The sequence below is a fragment of the Lepus europaeus genome, chromosome 6 (genome assembly GCF_033115175.1).
Source record: "Lepus europaeus isolate LE1 chromosome 6, mLepTim1.pri, whole genome shotgun sequence".
Taxonomy (NCBI): domain Eukaryota; kingdom Metazoa; phylum Chordata; class Mammalia; order Lagomorpha; family Leporidae; genus Lepus; species Lepus europaeus.
The window spans coordinates 59,541,692-59,566,791 of NC_084832.1; the positions used below are offsets into that span (position 1 = coordinate 59,541,692).

At 44.1% G+C, this 25,100-nt stretch overlaps 1 protein-coding gene across 2 annotated transcripts in view; it reads right to left on the reverse strand.

The window, feature by feature from the left end:
* Positions 1–3,341: 3,341 nt before the first annotated feature.
* Positions 3,342–25,100, reverse strand: part of LCP1 (lymphocyte cytosolic protein 1) — a 58,485-nt gene continuing 36,726 nt past the window's right edge. For both annotated transcript variants that reach the window (XM_062194173.1, XM_062194172.1), the window contains exons 11-16: positions 23,249–23,327; positions 22,584–22,698; positions 21,571–21,704; positions 13,048–13,171; positions 8,050–8,174; positions 3,342–5,108 (exon numbers count right to left, since the gene is read on the reverse strand). In XM_062194173.1, coding sequence (XP_062050157.1) covers positions 4,976–5,108; positions 8,050–8,174; positions 13,048–13,171; positions 21,571–21,704; positions 22,584–22,698; positions 23,249–23,327 — 710 coding nt within the window. In that variant the 3' untranslated portion in view covers positions 3,342–4,975. The remainder of the gene's footprint in view (positions 5,109–8,049; positions 8,175–13,047; positions 13,172–21,570; positions 21,705–22,583; positions 22,699–23,248; positions 23,328–25,100) is intronic.

Sequence of the window (25,100 nt, forward strand, 5' to 3'; positions counted from 1 at the left end):
TTGTTTTTGCCACCCATTCGCAGACTCACTTTCTGAGCTCTATCTTTTGAAAAGAGGGAGAAAGGACTGAGTAAAGAGCCATGTTTGGCAGCCGAGAATTTAATTCCGGGAATTTTATTAGGAAATCATCAAAATCACTGGATTTCACAAGAGGACCCACCAATGCTGCTTGCTTGTTCTGAGCTTCCGCTGTGCTTTCTGGATGGTGAGGTGACAGGGACAGGCTGAGCAAAACAATGTCACGTTCACCAAGACAGCCCTGCTGGCATCCACTGGCATTTACTCCAAGCCTCTGGGTGCACTGGGACGGACAAAGGTCAGCGTAACAGGGACGGCGACTGTGTGGCAGTGTGGCTGGAGAACGTCTCTCCTGCACTAGGCAGCAGGCTAAGATGGGCTGGTATAAGGAAGGCTAAGAGTTTAACCAGTATTTGCAGTGGAGACCACCCATGTGCTTCCACGGACACACTGGGGTGGCGCACGCACGTTGGTGTATGTCAGTGCATAAAATCGCCAGGTTGGCTGAGACTTCAAACGGCCATCCAATCTAGCGCATTGCATCACACAGACTCGAAACGTCAGAATTTCCAGACAGGAATCCATTCCCGTAGAAAAACTTCCAGGTAAGTCCATTTCACAACTTTTCTTACAATTCCTTCTCTCTGCTCAGGAAACATTTGTTTATGACTAATACAAATCACAGTCAGGAAATATGTGTCTGTGTACATACAAATCAACTTTTAAAAAAGAGATTGCGCTCATATGAAAAACTGAGAGCTGTGCCTGGCTCCCTAGGGAAATCTCAACATCTGTAAGGCACCGTGCCTGCCTGCTGCTTATTTGTCGGAGCCGAGCTCTTCTGCAGACTTCCGCTGATCATTCAGCGTTAATTTTCCCCTTGAGCTCCCATAATGCTTCATTTACAAGTTTATTACAGCACAGCATCACGTTCTGCTTTTTATTGTGGTTTGCGTGTGCATAGATGCATGTACATTAGCATCTTACCGGATTAACAGGCTGCTTTAGACTTAAAACAGAGAAGCAAGGATCCGCTGAACACTATCCTGGCTTGGGGTTCTTTGTAAAACAATTTGAGGAAACTTTAGAGGATCTATGTTTTCCCATCCAGGGTGCCACACCTTTGCTAGACTGGAAGCCTGATAGGTATATGCGGAATTGAAATGAACATTCTGTGTTCAGAAAGTGGGTGCAATAGTCACTGTAGCATTATCTGCTGTGTCAGAAGACTGAAGCAACCCAAATATCCATTTTCAGACCACTGGCTAAATAATCTGGTGCAACTATACAAAGGTACTTCAAAGAGTTCATGCAAAAATGGATTTTAAAGAAATTTATTTTGGTGCAGAACAATTTCGAAATCCATGCATATGAGAATACTTCAAAAAGTTAACAGAAAATGTATATTACAAAAAATACTATGCATGGAATTCAATTTTTTTATGGCAAAATAAACTATAATTCCATTTCCAGGAACTTTTTGAAGTACCCTCAGATATTATAATTCTATGCACCTGTTAAAAAGATTGACAGATTTATATATACCAATGTGGAATGTGGAACAATCTACAGCATATAGTGTTACTTGAAAAAAGTGAGATGCACAATGCTGTGTAGGGGGCCGGCGCTGTGGCGTAGTAGGTTAATCCTACACCTGCAGCGCCGGCATCCCATATTGGGCATCTGTTCTTGTTCTGGCTCCTCCTCTTCTGCTCCAGCTCTTTGGTATGGCCTGGGAAAGCAGTAGAAGATGGCCCAAGTGCTTGGGCTCCTGTACCCACGTGGGAAACCCTGAAGAAGGTCCAGGCTCCAGGCATTGGATCAGGCCAGCTCTGGCTGTTGGGGCCATTTACGGGGTGAACCAGCGATGGAACACCTTTCTGTCTCTCCCTCTCACAGTCTGTAACACTCTACCTCTTAAATAAATAAATAAAATATTAAAAAAGGGTATGTGGGGTATGTTAATATTTTAATAAAAGGAAATATTTCTAGAAAGATAAAAAAGACATTGGTATGAGTGGCTAATGACCAGGTAGGGAACTGGAGTTAAGGGACAAAGGTATTTGTGGGTTGGTACCTAGCTCTTTTGGGATGAAAGAACTCTATTTGTACAATGTGGCAATTTCTGTGAGGTTACTACTTCCACTGTGGCCAATTTCAACAACGATGGTTCAACAATAAGCACCCAAAATTCAGTTGGCTGCAGGGAGTAGTTATGAGCCCGTTTTGGAGCACATCACCAGGCACGGGGGTGGGAAGGCAGCCTCCCTCCTGCCGAAGATCCTTTGGTATGATTTTAATGTTTTATGCCACACTCGCATTGACACCTTAAAATCTAACAATAGCATTTTAAATGTAGAAAAGCCATCATGCTTAGGCTATTTTTTCTTTCTAACGCAGTATAAGTTTTCCTTCCTTGCAGTCCTTATTCTATCCTGCGCTTGTTCAGTCTTTCTATTTGTGAGAATAACCAGTCCCATCTCATAGCTAGAAACACTTAACAGCAGCCTGTTGCTCTGCAGGCAAGGCGGCCACTTCCGAAGCATGGGAGCTGCAGCGATGGTCAGGCCAGGAAAGAGCCACCTCCAAGGAGAAGCTCCGGGTGATGTGGCACAAAAGCCCAGCTTCCCAGCTGCTGAGCAAAGCAGGCTCCTTTGCAATGCAGGTGTGACCAGGCCAGATGGACGGTAGGCCCGCTTCTCTGTCTCGTGGGGAGCTGGTTGCAGACCCGTCCCAATGCCCAGTGCCGAGTAAAGCCCCCACAGGTACTGCCAACCCCAGGGATTCCTTCTCAAACCTTACTCCAGAGGCCTTTCTGCACCCATGCCCAAGTATACCTTGCTTATGACTGGGCTCAATGTGTTTTTAAGAGGTTGTTTCTTGACTTCAATTTCATTCCCTAACCAACTGTCACTTATTCTTCAATGTTCAGCTAAAACATTTCTCCTCAGACTGCCAATTTGCAGTCCTAAACTCACATGTCACCCTGCCCTTCTTTGTGACTTATCGCATCTCATTGTAATTCAACACCTGCCTTCCCCATCAACTGAGCATAACGCCTGCCTCATTTATGAACTTGTCCCTAAAATGTGCACAGTGCCCAGCACATATGCAGGGACTCCAAAGAAAATGAGATTCAAAGATAAGTTTATTTTAGTGTAAAACATTTTTGAAAGCCCTGCATACCTTTTCCATAATATGCATTTGTCCACAAACTTCCTGAGGTTCTCTTTGTCCAAGGCATCAATGTAGGTTGGCTACATGAACTATTGAGATGTACATGGTGACGGAACTTTCAAAAGAAAACATCCACAGACACTCAGTATAGGGAATACTTTATTTGAAAGATCTTGAGCATATTTCATCTTCATTTTCCATTAAGGCAGTAACTTTCTTCCTTCCTGGAGGCAGATGGGGGAAAAATCACCTGAGGCTACACTAAGCTCAGACTAAAGTCAAAGCAAACCATCATGCATAAGGATGCAGCAGAAATACCAGCTGTGGGTGGAGAGAAACCACATCTTGGCTCCCTGAGCCCACTGCCAAGGACAAGAGCCAGTGCAATACTTTTCACCTGCTTGGAAAAGAGTGGCCAAGTTGCATTACATCCCACCCTTAGAAGATGCCTCCCTGAGGAGCCCTTTCTTGGAAACAAAGGAGTCTAGTGTTGGCTTGCATGGAGATTGCTTAATCTATTGGAGCTGCTCACATCCATACTGTTCTTCCGAGTTTCTTTTGGAATAATTTAAATGTCTCTTTATAAGGCAACTCAGCCAGTTCTTATCCAGCATGTATTCACTCTACCTTTGACATCTGGCTAGGCGTGTGTGCATCTGTGCATGTGTGTGTATGCGTGTGTGTGCATGTTGGGTGGGGGAGCTATTTATTGGCACACATTGCCCCCTGGGGGGACAGGGGTGGCAAAAAACATCTTTTACAGTAACAACAAAGTAAACATTAATAATAAGGCCTGGCAGCAGTCAGATATGCTGAGATCTAAGAGAAAATGAAAGCTGAGCAAGATTGCTTTCAAATGTCACCAGATATTTAGCCACACCACAATTACTAGATCTAACACGTGGGGCTAAACCATGGAGAGGCAGCACCCTAAAATATTGATGCTTACGTACAGCCCCATGCTGCCCCCTAGTGGTTCAATGCTCCATTACAGCCTTCTTGGATTTAACCTTGCATCAGGAGTTGAGATTCTACTTGAGGGCAGAGTATTCAAGATATTAGATCTGGTTTGAGTTTAGATTCTAGAGTTAAAAATCACTGTCTTATTGGCTGAGATAAAAAGAACCCTTCTGATCAGTGAGACTCCAGACCTGAGGCTTACTTCTGCAGGCTGTGAGAGATTCTTAGACCCAACAGCCTGCCGGGTCTGTCACTTGCTCCAAGAACTCAGAGACACGCTTGGCTGGAAGAGAAGGCCACAGAGCAGGCATGTTTGTCACAGGGGGTGCAGCACAGTCACAGTGAGCTAGGAAGAGAGGCTTTCTACGGCCTAACAGTTAGTCTCTACTCGCAGGCATCAGGACAGGTTTGCTGGGCTCCCCTCCTGGTTCTCGTCTTGAACAAAGGAAAAGGCAGCCGCATTAAATTGGCTTGAGTCTATCCAAATTAATAACACGAGGCTTCTATCCTTGACTAACAGCAAGAGCAGGAAGACTGCCTGGAAAATAACTTCCTTTTTTCCTTCTAGATTTTCAAAGAAGCACATAGATCAAGAATTTAAAAAAAAAAAGTTTGTGGAGATTGTGTCTTCTGCAAAGAAGAGAGTACTTTTTGTTAAATACAAAAGAGGCATTATGTTGGCTGAACCAAGATGCGCTTTCTGGAATCTGGTATGTCACCAAGCTGACAATGTCGGAGTGGTGGGCCCCGGTGCTGCCTGGGTGACGGTGCTGGGGTGATGGGATTGAGTGTGCTGCCTCTCACCTCGCCCCCTTGGGCCTTACACTCTTTTCATTCCTTTCCCCATGAGACAGGCAAACACCGTCATGACCATTTTGGGGTTCACTTCCACCAGGTCTTCTGGGAGGGCATACACTCTTGCTCCAATTTTTCGGGCCATGGAGATGGCATACCTAAGAGGCAGAAAACAGGAAAAGTGAGGACAACCTCGGGATTAGAATTTCAGTCCCTCCGCATGCAGACAAGACAGAACTCACTGCTGCCAGTCACCGGCACCTCCCACCTTCGTGGACACACCTTGGCTCACCAAAGTTCCCAGGAGGGCGTTTCAGAGTCTGTGGAAATGCATATTATGCAAAAACTATGCATGGATTTCAAATTTTGGGCACCAAGGTAGACTCGTCATTCAAATCCCTCTTCTGCATACTCTCTGAGGTTCCTTTGTATGATTTGTCCTTTGAGACCTCCCTAGCTCCTGCCACTTTGGAAACCCATGCCAGGAGTGTGTGTTCAGGCTACCGAGCATGGCAGAGAAAAGTCACAGAACTGAGCAGAGTTGTGCCAGAAAATCTGCAGACTACACTTCAACCACAGAAACATTTTTATGAGAGAAAAGATGACTAGTGCATCTATAATACCTCAACCTTACACATCAGTTCTTTTATTCCTTTCTTCTTTCTTCTTCTTCTCTTATGCATGTGTTTATTTATGGTACCATAGTATTAGAATAGCTGGAGTTTTACATCCCGTATTTTTTTCACATTAAATTACCATAGTTGCATCAGCACATTTTTGCTCTGTTTATGGGATAAGAAGATCATTTTATTCATTGTAATCTATTTTCAAATAGCCCTCACTGCTACCTGGCTGTTCTATTACTCACCTAATTCATTATCTAGTGACTGCTTGCAATGGTTACTACAGAGAATCTCACTCCATCCAAGTCCCATTATGTACACTCCTGTGCTCCTAAATACTTTTACCATTACTTTGCTTCATAAACTTTTAAGAAAGATTTATTTATTTGAAATGCAGAGCAACAGAGAGATGGGGGAGAGGGGAGAAGAGGAAAAGAGGGCGAGAGGGAGAGAAAGAGACAGAGAGATATCTTCCATCCACTAGTCCACTCTCCAAATGGCTGCAATGGCTGGGGCTAGTCCAGGCAGATACCAGACATCTAGAACTGCCTCTGAGTCTCCCGTGTGGGTGGCAGGGGTCCAAGCACTTGGGCCATCATCTGCTGCCTTTTCTGGGTGCATTAGCAGGGAGCTGGATCGGAAACAGCACAGCCAAGACTGGGACCAGCGCTCTGATATGGGATGCCAGTGTCACAAGAGATGGCTTAACCAGCAGCACCACAGCACCAGCCCTTACTGCTAATTTGATCAAATTATGAAGAGCACCAGGCAGGAGTGCTCCAATTCTTTCTCCTTTTTCTCCTTTCAATAACTTCCTTTATACTAATTATGAATGAAATCTAATTTTTCCATTTTAAAATATAGAGGGAAGATTGTTTAAAAATCAGAACGGAGCTTAAAAAAAATTCCAATCTTGACACCATAGCTGAACCCTTCTTAGCATTTTTCAAGGTCATTTTCCTTTGTGGCGAGTGCTTGGGAAGCCAGGGCTCTGAAGTCAGGCGCTCAGTCTCACAACTGAACACCTGTACGACCCCATCACATCTGAGCTCAAGGCTTTGTTTGTTTCAAAGATCTCTGGGATTTCTCATGTGCTCTTCCACCTTCTGGAATGCTTTTCTTCTCTCCTGTCCCCATGCACTCCCTCCTTACCTGCCCTTTCAATTCAGCTCATGGCAGGTGCCGAGTACTCTAGAGCTTCCTTTCCCCTCCTGTCTCCTCCATAGCACCCTGAACGCCTCCTCCCACACCACCCCTTACGGTCTATTACAGCTGCCTTTAATTACTGGTCTTCTCTCCATTAGACTGTGCTAAACATCAACCTACCAGAACACAGGGTCTCTGCTTTCCCAAACTGGGAGCAGAGAGGGGGCACTGTTGGGATCAGTGCCGGGCACTAGGCACTTGTGACTTGCAGCCCTGTGGTATTACGGGTTGAATTGTGTCCCTCTCCAATTCACAGGCAGAATTCCTAACGCTCACTGCCTCAGGCTGTGAGCTTACAGGAAGACAGATGGAGCTTCATAGTTAAGATGAAGTCATGTGGAGTAGGGTGGGCCCTAATCCAGTGTGACCGGTGTCCTAAGAAGAAGGATACAGAGAGAGGTAGGATGGCTACGTGAAGTCAGAGACATACAGGGAGAGCCCCGTGTGAAATGGAGCCATGCATCTATCAGCCAAGGAACACCAAGGAAGGCAGCCGTCACAGCAGGAACCAGCCCTGCCAACTTCTTGGTTTTACATCTCTGTCCGCTAAGCTTGTGCTGTTTCCAGTCACACAGCATGGCGGGGGGGAGTGCATTGTGAGGGCAGCCCCAGGAAACCAACATAGCCACTCGTGGATCAGAGCAGAGCCTGGCCAACCCCAGAAGAGGCCCAGAGAGGAAACATCCTAGGCTTGGCAGGCTCCATTGTAACTGTTCAACCCTGCTATTGCAGGGAAGACACCGCACACTGCACACCTGTAGGCACAGTGTTACAATAAAACTTTATTTACAAAAGCAGCCAACAGGCTAGATCTGGCTCAGAGACTGTGGTCTGCTGGCCCTCTTGGAGAATATCGTTTGGCAGGTGGCCCAAGTGGCGTAGGCGATGCCGGCCGCCTGCAGGCTGGTGAAGACCCTGGTGTTGAACCCCACCCCTGAGCATGCTGTGGATATTCATGAAGGAGGCCTGCCAAGAACAAACTTTATTTTGGAAGTCTCATGGATGAGGATTAAGCCATTGGTTTTATCAAACCATACGCTCACTCATCAGTTGTAAGAATATTCTCGTTCTTTGTCTTGTTTCCATTCCAACACTAGGAGCCCTAAACCGCTATTGGGCCATATCTAAGGTAATGATAAGACTCCAATAAGTCTGGGGAAGAAAAAGCATCAAATGTTGAACGTGTTTTCACAAAGGCATGGACATTAGACTTTGCGAGTATCCGGTTGCCAGTTGGGCCCCAGCCCCGATCTCAGGTTGAGGTACCTACTTTGCATTGTTGAGCTTCTCTTCATCATCCAGGTTTTCTGTCTTCAGAAGGTCATAGTTAATGGAACCTGGCTGAATGGCATCGATGAGATCCAGAACAGGGAGACTGGTGCTAATCTTCGGGTCCTACACGGAGGGAAAGGGCAGGAATTGTCAGCACATCCCAAAGTTACTTCTGTGCAGCTCAAAGGAAGCAGTGCTCTGCTCTTTTCCTTATGGACTGCACAGAGCCCACTCAGCGAATGCTACCATGATCCACACAGCTTTCAGATGAAAAACAGTTTCTGCAGGGGCAGCAGCAACTTTACAGAAAACTCCTTGCCCACGGCAGGGAGTCATTCTCAACCAATGAAAGGAAGAAGTTAGCACAACTAGGAGAAAGCATAAGAACAGAACTAGATTACTGTTGTTGTGGTGTTTTTTGTTGTTGTTGTTTTTTTTTTTTTTTTTTTTGACAGGCAGAGTTAGACAGTGAGAGAGAGAGAGAGAGAGAAAGGTCTTCCTTCCGTTGGTTCACCCCCAAAATGGCCGCCACAGGTGGCACTGAACCGATCCGAAGCCAGGAGTCAGGTACTTCCTCCTGGTCTCCCACGCGGGTGCAGGGTCCAAGCACCTGGGCCATCCTCCACTGCCTTCCCGGGCCACAGCAGAGAGCTGGACTGGGAGAGGAGCAACCGGGACAGAACCGGTGCCCCAACTGGGACTAGAACCTGGGGTGCCGGCGCCGCAAGGCGGAGGATTAGCCTAGTGAGCCATGGCACTGGCCTGTTGTTTTTTTTCTTTTAAAGATGTATTTATTTGAAAGGCAGAGAGGCAGAGGTAGAGAGAGAGATCTTCCATTCCCTGGTTCACTCTCCAGCTATGCTGATCCGAAGCCAGGAGTCAGGAGCTCCTTCCAGGTCTCCCAAGCAGGTGAAGGGGCCCAGGTACTTGGGTCATCTTCCACTGCTTTCCCAGGCCATAGCAGAGAGCTGGATTGGAAGTGGAGCAGCTGGGACTAGAACCAGCACCCATATGGGATGCCAGTGCTGCAGGCAGCAGGTTTACCCACTACGCCACAGCATCGGCCCTGAGAATACTGAAGTAGAATACTACTTCAGTAGTAAAAGAGAGGAGGGAAGATGTTAGGGAAACCCTGCCTCTCTTAGGGGACATCCCAGAGGTGAGTGGCAGGGAAAGTGATGAGGGTGCAGGTGGACAGGAGCTTCCAAGGGTTCCCGCTTCTTGAAGACCTCAAGGAAAGAGACGAGTTCTTGCCCAGGAGACAGTAACAGCAATTGTGTGACACATGCAACAACAGTAATGCATATATGGATGCCTCACAGTGTGGTCAACACTCTCTCCTAAGTTCTTACTTGATTAAGTGGAGGCATCACATCTTTATTTTTTTTTTAACCCTTGGCTCAAAGTTTTTCAACTTAACTTATTTTAAATTGATATATAAAATCATATGTATGAGTGTTTATTGTGTATAACATAATGGTTTGAAGTCTATGTACATTGTAGAATGGTTAAATTTAGTTGATTAGCAAAGGAATTACATAGTTAACATTTTCATAATATTTTATTTATTCATTTATTTGAACAGAAGACTGACAGAGAGAGGCAGGGAGGGAGAGGGAGAAGGGGAGAAAGAGGGAGAGGGGGAGTGAGAGAGAGAGAGAGGGAGAGATGGAGGGAGAGAGAGAGATAGAGGTAGAGATAGATAGAGAGAAAGAGAGAGAGAGAGGAAGAAGGAGAGGAGGAGAGGGAGAGGGGGAGAGGGGGAGAGGTAGAGAGGGAGAGAGAGAGAGGGAGAGAGAGAATCTTCTATCTGCTGGTTCACCAGCTGATGCTGGACCAGACTGAAGTCAGGGGCAGGAACTCCATCTGGGTCTCCTAAGAACTTGGACCATCATCTACTGCTTCCCAGGATATACGTTAGCAGGAAGCTGAATTGGAGTTGAGGCTGGATCCCAGGCACTCTGAAATGGATGTCCCAAGTGGCAGCTAAACTGGCTGCAGCGCAATGACTGCCCACATAGTTATCGTTGTCGTGGTGAGAACACCACATGCACACCTAATCTTAACTTACAGATGAGTAGAAGGAGTTTCTGCTGCTAAGAAGTAAAGTTGGGCTTTGAACTTGAAATTCTGACTTTAGATCCTGGGCTTGCTCTTGGGTGTGTGAAAACATTCTGACGTTCACACCAAAGCTGCGAATGCTCCCACAAAACGAATGCACAGAACTCTGCACCATCTGTGCTCCTCTCCCACTGCTCCAAAAGAGGGCACAGTCTGGGGACCTGCAGGTGCAGCCATGAGTCACTATCATAGACAGTGAAGTCCAACAGCCTCGTGTGCAAGGGTCCAAATCAGAATAAATTCCAAGCAAGAAACAGGACTTAGGATCCCTGCCCGATGCTAGTTCCCTAGCATCTATCTTCCTGTAGGAGGTTTTAAAAGCACAACAGGTCCATTTTTATTTACTCTCCAGTAATAAAAGGACCACCATAAAATTAAAACCAGTAGAGCCTCACAATAGAGTTTCCATCATTAGCCAAGGCTTCTATTGCCACAGAACTTGTTGGTGAAGACTCACAAGGGGTTCTCATACAGAAATCAACAAATGACAAATGCTGGTGAGGATTTGGGGCAAAAGGTGCCCTGGTCCACTGTTGGTGGGAAAGTAAACTGGTGCAGCCATTGGGAAACACAGTATGGAGATACCTCAGAAATCTGAATATAGACCTACTATGTGATCCAGCCATCCCACTCCTATGAAAGAGTTATCTGTACCCCAGGTTCACTGTAGCACAATTCACAATAGCTAAGATATGGAATCAACCCAGATGTCCATCAGCTGTTGCCTGGATAAAGAAATTATGATATATATACACCATGGAGTACTACTCAGCTCTAAAAAAAATGAAATTCTGTCTTTTGCAACAAGATAATCGCGACTGGAAATGATTATACATAGTGAAATAAGCCAGTCTCAAAAAGACAGATGTCAAATGTTCTCCCTGATCTGAGGTAGCTAACAGAGTACCTGAAATGTAATTTACTGAAGTGAAATGGACATTTTGAGAGTTGACAATTGTTTACAGCCCTTGTCCCTTCTGTGGAGGAATAGTATTTTTTTTCTCTTCATATTATTTGTTGAACTCTTTTATTTAGCGTAGGGCTAACTATATGATTATTAAGTAAGCTGAAAATAGATCTTTGTAAAAATTAAGAATGGGGGGGCCAGCACCATGGCTCACTTGGTTAATCCTCCGTCTGTGGCGCCGGCATCCCATATGGGCACCGGGTTCTGCCCCAGTTGCTTCTCTTCCAGTCCAGCTCTCTGTTGTGGCCCAGGAAGGCAGTGGAGGATGGCCCAGGTGCTTGGGCCCTGCACCCGCATGGGAGACCAGGAGAAGCACCTGGCTCCTGGCTTCGGATCGGCGCAGCACTGGCCGTAGTGGCCATTTGGGGGGTGAACCAACGGAAGCAAGTCCTTTCTCTCTGTCTCTCTCTCACTGTCTATAACTCTACTTGTCAAATATAAAAAAAATTAAGAATGGGAATGGGAGAGGGAGGAGGAGGAAAGGTTGGCACATGGGAGGGAGGGAGGGTAGAGAGGGAAGTGTCACTATGTTCCTAAATCTGTATATATGAAATACACGAAACTTGTATAACTTAAATAAAATTTAAAGAAATAAAGTAAGCAAAAGGAATAAAAAGAAAAACAAAACAGAAAAATTTTTAAAAATTAAAAAAAAAACTCACAAGGAGAGTAAATGGAAAGATTCAAGTTCTGTTTCCTTCCCACTCTTGGCCCACAGTCTTGTAGAGGTGCTGACGGGCTGAGAATGGTCATCAACTGGCCGAAGCAGATAAGGAGGGGGCCAGGATGATTCCCAAAATGGTGACTCCAGAGTGCCGTGCATGGGCATTTGGCCTAGCACTGAAGAAGCCCACGTTCCACACTGGAGTGCCTGAGTTCAAGTTCTGGCTCCAGCCCCCAATCCCAGCTTCCTGTTAACGTGTGCCCTGGGAGGCAGCAGGTGATGGCTCCAGTGGTTGGGGTCCTGCCACCCACGTAGGGGACCTGGGTTGAATTCTGGATTTGGTCTGGTTCAGCCTGAGCCACTGTGGACCTCTGGGGAGTGAACCAGCAGATGGGAGTTTTCTGTCTGTCTGTGTCCCCTGTCTGTCTGGCTGCCTCCCCAGTGACAGGAGGCTTTGGCTCACATCAGTCACCAGCCTCAACTCCACTGTGCAGACTGAACAGTGGGCCGGTGGCAGGGGGTGAGCAGAAGTGGCTGTCATCTGTGACAAGCTCACGGCAGGTGGACAGTCCTGGTACAGCCTACTCAGACCTCTCTTCCTGGTTTTCCCCCTTGATTTTAAAACAGAGAATTGATATCATGTCAAACTGCTCCCAGCAACCCTGTTAACACACCTGCAAAGGGTTCCCTCCTCCAACTCACATCCTGACCTTTAAATAGAGAAATGCAGTTATGACAACACAGACATTAGTATAATAAGGATCAAGTGCACAGGTCCCTTGAGGAAGAAGCCAGATAATGTATGAAACATGAGTTAAGAAATTTAATAAAATATAATGCTGTTATTAATAGAAATGGGATTTGGATACAAGTACACATTTGCTTTTTAAACAAAATCACATGGGAGATGTTTTAATATGCTGCACTTTACCATTATAATGTTAAAGTCTGAAACATGAAGGTATGCACTTTTAAAAATATTTACATTTTGAGTTAGTTTGAAAGAACAAATGTCTAAAATGATGTCTATAAAATGATTGGTATTTAATACTATGAAAAAGCAACAAGAAATCTGTCAGTGAAATGGCTGATGAACATCAAAACAATAATGGGACATTTAAACAAATCAAAATGGGAGGGAGAGCTCCATATACCTGGCCTTGAAGGTCACGTCCACATGTAAAGAAGACAACAAAGATGAGCACAGAGCTCTGGTGCCTCCAGCGAGAGACTAAGACGTTTACCTTGAAACTAGAGATGGACGAGCTTTTCTCCGCCTCCTTCAACGTTTCATTCACCCAGTTGACAATAATGTCATCGTTGACCTTCTGCCCACCACCAATTTCTTCAAGGATGTTCAGTGTGTACCTGAGCAAAATCAAGAATGACTTCTGGAGGAAAGTTGCCAAAGAATTCCAAGGAACAAAAAGTAGCCAAGGGTAGAAATTTTATTTTCCTTCAAGCTATGTCCTATAAGTATAGATATATTGGATGCTGTTATAATGGAGGAAAAAAAAAAGAAAATTTAATAACTAAATAAATCTTTTTAAAGAAGAATATAAAGTGATATTATTTATTTTAAAAAATAAAATGTAAATTTATAGTTGTTAGAAAGAAATGCAAAGTGAATGCCTGCTTCTTGACCTTTTTTTAGAAAATATATTTATTTATTTATTTATTTATTTGAAAGGCAGAGAGGGGAGAGATCTTTCATCTGCTGGTTGACTCCCCAGATGTCCACAACAGCCAAGGCATCCGGGTGTCCCACATGCTTTCCCAGATGCATTAGCAGGGAGCTGGATCAGAAGTGGAACAGCCAGGATTTGAACTGATGCTCAAGTGGGATGCCCAGGTCACAGGCAGTGGCTTAACCCACTGTACCACGATGCTTGCTCCACAAATTCCTGCTTCTAAGCATGGTCATTGCTGAGGCAGGGAGAGAAAGCAGAAGAGATGTGAAGAAAGGAAAAGAAAAGCAAAGGATTGCAACCATTGACTACTCAGTGTTAGAAAAGTCCCAGTAGCTGGGGCTGGTGCTGTGGCGCAGTAGGTTAAAGCCCTAGCCTGCAGCCCTGGCACCCCATATGGGCTCCGGTTCTAGTCCCGGCTGCTCCTCTTCCGATCCAGCTCTCTGCTAATGGCCTGGGAAAGCAGTGGAAGACGGCCCAAGTCCTTGGGCCCCTGCACCCATGTGGGAGACCCGGAAGAAGCTCCTGGCTCCTGGCTTCGGATTGGCACAGCTCCAGCCGTTGTGGTCATTTGGGGAGTGAACCAGTGGAATGGAAGATCTCTCTCTCTCTGACTCTTCCTCCCTCTGTAACTCTTTCAAATAAATAAAATAATTCTTTAAAAAAGTCCCAGTAGCCAACATGATGAAGTAGAAAAGACCTTCTTTCTTATACCACTGGAGTAGAAATGTTAGTAAGACAGTGACCAAAGGTAATATCTGGTCTAGGGGTAAGAGTCACCTTGGATACAGACTGTTAGGAGAACTGGTTGGGTTTTTCATGGGGCGGGGCCAGGGAAGTACGCATTTATTAAGAAGATGCTTTGGTCCTTGCAATTCTGTGAAGCAGAGAAGAATCACCCTTCCCTAGCGCTGCCTCCAGCTGAAAGGGAAGAAAGCCAGGCAGTGCAGCAACACTCGGGCGTGGTGACCGCCTGACCAGGTTTGCAGGACGAGGTCAAGTGACACTTGTGAGGCCTTCAGGGCTAGGATTACAGAGTGCTTCTCAAACAGAAACTCAAGAGTCTTGAGATTAAATCTCCCCAGCAGGGCTGACCTGAATGAGGTCACCTCCACCTGAGTGTCTCAGGACTTCGCTTATATAATCTGTGGAGTGTGGATCTTTCCCAGTCCCTACTTCCGCGCAAAGCACAATTCTACGATTTTCCACTTGGTTTGCAAGTTTAACCTCGGAAATAAGAGTGATGCCCTTCCTTTGTCAAGATTAAAGAACCTTCCTTTCCTTGTAGATAGGGAGGAAATGGCTTTTGCAATTTTATATAATAAAAAATCCCATTTACCAGGGCCAGAGTTGTGGCATAGTAAGTTAAGCTTGTGACACTGGCATCCCATAACTGAGTGCCAGTTTGAACGCTGGCTGTTTTGCTTCCAATCTAGCTCCCTGCTAATGCTCCTGGGAAGTCAGAAGATGGTGGCCCAAGTACTTGGGCCCCTACCACCCATGAGCTCTCTCTCTCTCCGTCTCCTACCCGCCCCCCATCACTCTGCTTTTTAAATAATACATACTTATTCTTTAAAGAAATGACATTTAGCACACTGGCAGTAACATCCTCTCAATGGTTCCTCCCCAAATCAGGTAGCTCTTCATCCTTCTGCGTCTCCTCTTCACAGAACTTCCTGCCTACAGTACAGTTCTGGTCACGTCATCTCCAGTGACTCTCCATGGCCCAAAGAAGGCCATTCAATGCCTGAGTGTGCCACAGGAAGCCCTTCACAATTTGAGTCTAAGGGTTTTTCCAGTGTATCTCCCATTTCTTTCTTCCCTTCCCTCTTCCTTGCCCAGCCCCATCTCTCTCTCTCTCTCTCTCTCTCTCTCTCTCTCTCTCTCTCTCTCTCTCTGTCTCTCTCTCTCTCTCTCTCACACACACACACACACACACGTTCCACTACATAGAACCATTGGCAGCTCCCTGGCCACATCCTGCCCCCTCCCCAGCCTCCTACTTCCAAGTCTCAGCCATTCTCTCTGCCTGGGCTGCCCTACCCCTAGAGTGAATTTCTAATGCTTTGAACAATTCCCAGCTCAAGGATCACCTTGTTAAGCCACATACTCTATTACTGTCACATCTACCTCATGCCTGTGTCCCAGAACTTTTGGTGGACTTGTCACTGTGTCCCCTCGGACAGGGCCCCACAGACTCTGTTCATCATGGTGTTCCATGAGTCAGCAGAAGGCCCAGTGCCTTCTGGGCATAAGTAATGAAAATGCAAAGAGTCAGGAAAAATTAAGAGAGCACCTTTCTCCCAGGGAAAGCAAGAAGATAGCATAGATGAGAACGCTTAATTGGAGCTCAGAGATGAGGCCAAAATGCTAAGGAATTATCAGCTCAAATGAGATAAATCCTCAGTGAATTTTCAAAATAGTCCTAGTTTGAAAAGCTCTACCATTGATCTGTGCACAAAAGATTATGACTTTAGGGTAGTGGGCTTCTTGTTTCCTGATAGCATGGGTATTAAGCGATTAGTGTGTACCATAACATTTAAGAATTTCTCCTAAGAAATGGTAGGTCAGCGCTTGCTTCTCTAGGTCCTCTCTCTGTAATCTGACAGACTTAAGTTTAATCACCAGCAGTTTTCCTTGAACTTGGGCTGTAATGCTCTGCTTTGTTGACAGGGTTGAGGGAAATGAAGCAACTTGATCTAGGAACTGAACAGTATGCAGGGGAGTCCACCATTATACAAAAGGCCATCCCTAGAGACTGGTGCTGTGGCATAGTAGGTTAAGAATAGTGGTGCCAGCATCCCATATGGACGCTGGTTCGAGTCCTGGCTGCTCCACTTTTGATCCAGCTCCCCGCTAATGCTCCTGGGAAAGCAAAGGAAGATGGCCCAAGTCTTTGGGTCCCTGAACCCATGTGGAATACTCAGAAGAAGCTCCTGGCTCCTGGCTTCAGATCAGCCTAGCACTAGCCATTGCAGCCATTTGGTAAGTGAACCAGTGGATGGAAGACCTCTCTCTCTGTCTCGTCTTCTCTCTGTCTGCAACTCTGCCTCTTAAATAAATAAATAAATATTTTTTAAAAAAGGCCATCCATGAAAATAAAGCAGCCACCACAAAGCAGGGCCCCTTGTAGAGAGGTGTAGACAACTGCAAGGCAGCCTGCTGTACTCTGGAGTTTAAGAACAGACCCTCACAGTAGCACAGGATTCTGGGGAACACCAAGGCAGATGCAGAGGTTCCCAGGAATGTGAACCATATACATTCCATTGAAAACAAATAGAATAATGGATGGAAATAGGTTTGAGCTACAACCCTAAACAGTCCACTAAGCACCTCCTCAACTAAATGCTCATTCAAAATTTAAAACAAAAACAAGTTTGGACTTTGTTGATCTAGATTTCTCCTTGTGACCTAATCACTGTATATCACCAGACATGTTTGGGGACAACTGTGCTGTTAAATGGAGCCCCTAGATAAGCTCTCAGTGTTACTGGCATTTGTGAAGTGTGCTACACTGAAAAATCCTTTGCACAAAATGAAATGGCACCGTGAGACCCAGTGCCAGCCAGGTCCACCTTCAACAAAAGGGGACTGATGAGGGGCGACAGAAGCAGTGATTACTGTTTGCTTCCCTGCCTCCCAAGATGTGTTTTATTTCTCTAGCGTTTGGCATGGCGCTAACAAGAAACTCTGCTGCCTTCACCATCTACAGCCTGTTGGAGGTGGAGTGAGTACACTCACTAGCCTGCCTCAGACGCATCTCTTTTGCTTGGGTCTGACCAACATTTTCATTGGCTGACAGCCTGCTTGTGCCCCAAGTTGATGAGGGTACTTCAAAAAGTATGTGGAGGCCGGTGCTGTGGCTTAACAGGCTAATCCTCAGCCTTGCGGCGCCGGCACACCGGGTTCTAGTCCCGGTTGGGGCACCGGATTCTGTCCCGGTTGCCCCTCTTCCTGTCCAGCTCTCTGCTGTGGCCTGGGAAGGCAGTGGAGGATGGCCCAAGTCCTTGGGCCCTACACCTGCATGGGAGACCAGGAGAAGCACCTGGCTCCTGGCTTCGGATCAGCGAGATGCGCCGGCCGCAGCGGCCATTGGAGGGTGAACCAACGGCAAAAAGGAAGACCTTTCTCTCTGTCTCTCTCTCTCTCACTATCCACTCTGCCTGTAAAAAAAAAAAAAAAAAAAAAGCATGTGGAAAGATGGAATTAAACAATAATGTACATTTTCCACGGACTTTTTGAAAACACGTCATATACTCACACTACTGCCAGTTCTCTAACCTGAGAATGATCTCCAGGCTTGCTGATGGGATAAGAGGGATGTAAGCCCCCAACTAACATTTGTTCCTGGGGGGAAAATGACACACCATTTATATTCTGAGTAAATGAACAATTAAGCTTGGACTGGCTGTGAATTTAATAGGTATGTTAATATGTGGCACACAGAGGAAAAAGAAAGAAAAATAATCCCTTCATTCCTTCTGGTTTCATTTACATAATTACTAGTCATTTCTTCTCCTCTAGCAATGAAGTTTTTCTCTGACCACTTTCTTATTCTGACAATTCTGGTGTAGTAAACACGCATGAGAAATATGACCTATCAATCAGGTGCAGGCAGCAGTAACATATCATATCAATACTAGCCCCAAAGTAGGGCTCTGGGCCACATTTTTATAAGATTTCCAGAACAAAGATCATAATACAAAGTGATTTCCAGATATTATGAAATTTACAAGTGAATAGAGTTGGCCTGATTTTCTTTTTTGTCATTAAATAGAATATACCAAAGATTATTTTGTAGTGTAATCTGTGAATGAATATAATTGTTACAATTAAAGGACTGTCGTTTTGAGTTTTGAAGCAATCAGTACTGAAAGCCAATCTGTTAAGAATTAAATCCATTGCTTCCTGGGATTTTGGTTAAGAAAAAAAAATTTAAAGCCATGTGTGAAATACAATAAATATAAGTAGTTTCTAGAAATATACTGGTGAGAATGGGTATTAGTAACTACCAGTGATGCTCCAGATACATGCAGTAAAATAGAAGATAGAGTTGGCATTTCCATACTTCTGGAGTTTTCTATGCCAGAGGAGTCTTCCGACATCTGCCTCCATCATGAAGACTTTGTTTTAGAACTGAGTAAAGGGGTTCTGCCCGTGATAAAGCAAATGTAAATCAGGTAAAAACTATTATGATCACTGCTGATTCTCCTATCTCCCCTGCAAACACTAACATAATTATATCGAGAACCAATCACAAATATTAGAATCTGTAGACAGCGGCCTTGGAATAAAGCTAAGGCACCTAAGGATACTGCAAATCTTGTCTTTGCCATGACCTTGTTAGACAGGATGAAATGTGACATGCGGTTTCACGGGCATCCTTCCAGGTATAAACATAAATTAAGTTATACTACTAGACTCCAATGGAGATATGTGAATTTTTGCCTGGTTAGAACTATCAGCACAGGGGAAACAGAAAACATTTAAAAGTAATCTATTTCTCTAAAATCTTACCAGGCTCATGCTTCTTTACCAAAAACTGTTTATTTATCTTACAAAATATTTTATCATATACAACATTATACACTATTATTTAACTAACATCACCATATAGTTTTTACATTAAACAAATGTATATGCAACTCCAAGAGTTATCAAAAGGTCCCTATTAAATAATAACTCTATATTAAAGCTTTGATAAAGATGAACTTTAATAGAGAACATTAAAGTCCATATTAAAGGAATTTCTACTTCTGAAGTAACAGGGACCAGATCAAAATACCCAAAACACAATGACAAACATTTGCAACATTTTTGTTCAGCACTAGACAACAGGAAGTATAGGATAGTGGGAAGAAAGAAGGAAGAGAAACAAGGGGAGCCCAGAGATTGTCCCAGCAGGGAGAGAGTTTCCAGGCTGCTGTACAGGGAGAGAAAACCCAAACAGCACAGCCACGCCCCTTAATTGAGGGGGAATGAACAGCACAGCCATGCCCCCTGAATTGACGGGGAATGCAAAGAAGCCAAGAGGTCTAGAGTTTGTGGGAGAGAATATTAGAAAAGAGAGAAAAGAATCACCTGGAAATAAAGTTCCAGAGTCATCTTGCATGGCTTCCTTCAGTGCATGCGTGTGAAGAAACCACTGGAGGCTGGAGAAGGAGCCACCAGCAACAGACAGGGCAATGCTCAAAATGATTTGATTCCCACCAGCTGGTGCAGAGAATTTTCATAATACAGAGCTCAGAAAGGTAGTATCTCAGTGGTAAGAGGCAAAATGAGGTCCACACTAATTAAACTTAACATAAGCCTCAAAAGGATCAAGCTGTATTTAAGCGACTTAACATCATAGTAGGATAAATTTAAGAATTTTTAAAGGAATACAGAAATACCCAGAACTCAGGTGGGTACAATTCATAATATCTGGCAACAACAAAAAATTAGCAGCATACAAAGAAGCCAGAAATTATTACTCGCAATAAATATATAAAGAAATTGAAAGAAATAGATCCAGAAATAAAAATAATTGCAATTCTATTCTCTATACTGAAGAACATGGTAGAGGAAAGGAGAGACATGGAAGTTATGAAAAAGACTCAAAATTTCTAGACATGTAGTATAGAAATAAAAGAATATATGCACTGTTTGGGGTTAGTGGAACATTAGAAACTACAGAAATGGGAGGGAGAGATCACTGAACTAGAAGACACACAGTACAAATTATCCAAAAGGAAACACAGAAATAATGAATTCTAGGGGAGATAAGTTCAGGACCAAGTTTAGGTAACAGAACACACACACTCAGCGTCACCCGGAACAGGGGTGTGTGGGGTACACAACACAGATTTGAAGCAATGAAAGCCAAAAGGTTTTCAGCTTTGGTGGAAATGTAAACACGCACATCCGATAAGCTCAGCAATCCTCAAGCGCAAGAAACACCACCACCTGTCACAATCAAAAGTTTAAATCTAGCGATAACACGGTATCTTACAAGCAGTCAGAACTAAAAACACATATTAGATACAGAGGAACAGAGATGAGAATGACAATGGGCTTTTTGTTGGAAATAATGCAGGCCAGAAAACTGAAAGATATCATTAAGTTAATGAAAGCAAAAAACATTGACCTACAATTACACACTCAGAGAGAGTATCTTTCAAAATGAAAAAGAAATAGACTTTTTCTGACATATAGAAGCTGACATAATTCATCACCAACAGAGCTATGCTATTAGAGGTATTTCAGGTAGAAGAAAAATGACACCAGATGGAAATCTGTGTCTATACAATGGAAGGAAGTGCACCACAAATGATAACTATAAATACAACGTAATTTTCCCTTATTTTAAATCCATTTGAAAGGTACTAGACTGTTATTTACATAAATTGGTAAAAGAAAATGGAAGCAAAAAGATATTCCACGCTACCCATTAACCAATAGGAAACTGAAGTTGTTACACTAATATCAGAGAAAGCAGATTTCAGGCAGAAATATGGCATCAAAGATGCTCGCATCCCACACTGAAGCGCCTGGGTCTGATTCCAGGCTCCAGCTCCCGAATCCAGCTCCCTTTCAGTGCAGACCACGGGGAGCAGCAGGTGGTATCTCCAGTGTCTGGGTCCCTGACACCCATTTGGGAATGAGTTCCTGGATCCCAGCTTCAGCCTGGCCCAGTCCTGGCTACTGTGGGAATCTGAGGAGTGACTCAGTGGATGGGAGCTCTCTTTGTCTGTCTGTCTTTCTGCCTCTTGAATAGAAAAATAAAAAGAGAAAAAAAGAAGGTTTCAGAGGGAAAAAAACATCATATATAAAAGAGTCACTCCACTATGATAAAGGTACAGTTCTTTAAGATGAGACAATAATCTATCATGTTTTTGAGCCCAGATTTTTCACAATACCTAAAACAAAAACTGGTTGAACCAAAGGAAAACAAATGGCAGGAAAATAAAAAACGCTTGTTTGGTTATTAAGTTAGGCAGAAAACTTAGTTTTATGGGTTAAATTACATTCTTAAAAATGTGCTAGTATATTCCTAGGTGAATAACCATCGGGTAAAGTCATTCCCATGAGTGGCACTACCTTCTCATTAGCTGCCAGATCAAAGCCAGTGTTAGAGTGCGGTTTCCTTCATTGAGATCTTGTCCACCAATGCCAACCAGGGAGAACTTGGCTTGATTCTTCCCCAGTTCGACTGCATAATTACAATTCTCAAGCTGTTAATGAATAGGAAGGAAAACAACTTAGCCTCATCACCTTGACTGTGATAAATACCAGAGAAAACAATAAAAACACAGAAAATGAAATAAATATGGTTAGAATGAATGATGTCACAAATGTCAACTGGCCTTCCAGTCTGAAGATTCGACATTGGTTAAAGAGATTTCTGTCTTTCCTAATAGTATTCCTCACTTTTGCCAAAAATATTCACAATGCACCCTAAGGGCAAAGTCAAAATGAAGTCATGATTATGAACATTTTCATGGCTATCATACAGCACACAGAGAGCCGACCTCATTTACTTGCCTGTATTATTTCTAAAACAGCTGAATTCATGGAGAGTGCTATGGGAAATTTAGAGATACCCAACCTATGCACACATATAGTAGATACATAAGTAGGGCAGATATTCCTCTGACTACATATGGGTCATTAAGAGTCACAGAGACACGAAATGGTGAGAAATGGCTCTGCCAACTCTGTTGTTACAAAACAATGTTCCCACTGTGTTGACAGCAGACAAACTATTTGTACAAGTCAAGCTGTCAGCACAAGGCTCCGATTCTTTAGAAAATTAGAATAAGAATCCTGCTGGGAGAAAAATCCCTGTGGGTCTGCTTGCTCTAATTATGTTCATTAGAATTTTTACATGATAATGTTTAAAGACACCCGACATGGAATTAGAAATAAGTAATCAACTGAAATAATGAACTCCCTTTAATAAAACTGTTCAGGTTTCTGATTGCTGTGCAATCACTCAGTCCTTGATAAACATTGCTTATCTAAGTCTAGCGCCTGGTACAGTAATCACAGAGCGCTCTTGCAGACTGGTGACTTCACCGGTCTATGGGAACACCAGAACAGTCCTTGTTTACCTTCTTCATGTTGCCCCCCAGCTTGGGGTATGGCGGTTTGTTTACTCTGTTCCAGTCAACAGGGACTTTAATCTTTTCATAGAGCTGGAAGATGACCAGGGCATCTGATAAGTCACTAAACAAAACAAACACAAAAGAATTGTCAGATCTCCAACATTTACCTGGGGTCTACAGTGCGCCACGCCCTTCCTTATATATTGGCTCCAGAAACGACCACATTGACCTTATAAAATTAGCAGGAGTTGGTCTATCTTTGGAACGAAGAATCTATGACTCAGGGAAATTGAGGAATGTACTCTCTCACGGTGACTCACCATGCCACTTCATCCAACAACGTGGCCTCCAGGAAAAGAAATATGGCTTTAACAACCAGCATAGCTTACAACTTAATGGCAAAGTTAATATTTATTGTTTTGCCTGCTCATGAGAAGATCATAAACTTGTGACACATAACATATTTGTCATTTTGCTGAGGCAGGATTTTTGCATCAAACCCACAATAAGAATAGTGCATGGAGTTGTCTCTAAAGCTCAATTTGGCACTTTCCCCCTTCTCATCAACGTACACACATTTCGTGAAGAGAATGCACACAGCATTTGAAATCCTAAGCAGCTTTTGAGGACTCTATGTCTCACATTAAGCATGAGTTCCCAAATATTCTTACCTGTACAAGTGATTGACCCGAGGATTGACCCCGAGGGAGTTCATCCAGTTCCTAAATGTCCGCTCTTCCCGCGTCTCACCTAGATTAATGAAGACTGGTTATCTTTTAGGCCCCTGGAAAACATGCCTTTTTATGATCAAAGCTCAACTAAAGAGGCTGCAATAAAAGCCAAAAATAGAATGAAAAATAAATTAATTGAACTATTGAAATTGGATGAGGTCTGCTATTCTGTGTTGATTTTTTTTTTTTTTTTTTTTTTTTTTGCATTTCAATCCAACAAGCAATTTACAGCATCTATTAGTAACGTGCAGTACCCTGTGCGGGGTAACTGTTGAGTTGGCCCTCAAAGGCTTACACTCACATGCTTGCTGTAAAAACAAGAGCTTGAGGCATCAAACAGAGATCACACAAGCCAGAAGACTTGCCTATGAAGCAGATGTATCTGGTAATTTTTTTTTTTTTTTTGACAGGCAGAGTGGACAGTGAGAGAGACAGAGAGAAAGGTCTTCCTTTTTGCCGTTGGTTCACCCTCCAATGGCCGCCGCGGTAGGCGCGCTGCGGCCGGCGCACCGCGCTGATCCAATGGCAGGAGCCAGGTGCTTCTCCTGGTCTCCCATGGTGTGCAGGGCCCAAGCACTTGGGCCATCCTCCACTGCACTCCCAGGCCACAGCAGAGAGCTGGCCTGGAAGAGGGGCAACCAGGACAGGATTGGTGCCCCGACCGGGACTAGAACCCGGGGTGCCGGCGCCGCAAGGCAGAGGATTAGCCTATTGAGCCGCAGCGCCGGCCGTATCTGGTAATTGAGTTGAGGCAAGGGAAAGAATATATAGTATAAGGAACATTTGGACGGTGGGGAATTAGAGCCTCACCTTCTAAGACAAGTGAAACAAGGGAAGAGTAGAAGATTTGGAAGGAATGGTGAGGGGTTGGAACAGGAAACAGGGCAAATATGAACACAAAGGAAGAAATAGGCACGATCATCATTAACCCGTTATGTACCATCATCCTATATTTAGGACACCTATCAAAACTTAAAATGAGGGGCTGGCGCTGTGGCTCAGCGGGTTAACGCCCTGGCCTGGAGCACTGGCGTCCCATGTGGGTGCCCATTCGAGACCACTTCCAATCCTGCTCTCTACTATGGCCCGGGAAAGCAATAGAGGATGAACCAAGAGACCTGGAAGCTCCTGGCTCCTGGCTTCAGATCGGTGCAGCTCCTGCTGTTGCGGCCAAATGGGGAGTGAACCATCAGATGGAAGACCTCTCTCTCTTTCTCTCTCTGCCTCTCCTCTCTCTAACTCTGACTTTTAAATAAATACATAATCTTAAAAAAAAGTCTTAAAATGAACAATAAATATACAACTTAGAGTACTTTGAAATAAATATTATATTGCTAGAATATTTGCAGAATTGAAAATGTGGGGTTTAATGGGTTAAGAACACCAGGAACTGGTATGTCAGAGAGCTGTTGTAGGGGTCATAAGAGATAAGGCTGTTTAGAGGCTACAACAAGAATTGGGGGTCTCTGAATGACAGGTGGCATATTTAGGCTGATATATTAGATAGTTCCAGTCATTATGGGTTCTTTCTTTTTATGACTATAATAAATTCTTGAGCAAGACAGACATATAATGGAAGCAGTACCAGAATGTGCCTGGCAGCAGTACGCAGAATTACTGAAAGGCAATATGCATTTAAATTAAACACACGAGGGGATAGTGTTTGGCACTAACATGTGGCCACATTCAAGTGTTTGATAAATGGAGGAATAGATTTCTAAGACCTATTAAAATAATTGGTGTATGAGCTAATAAGAGACCAGACAAGCAGAAAGGAAAAACAGCAATTTTA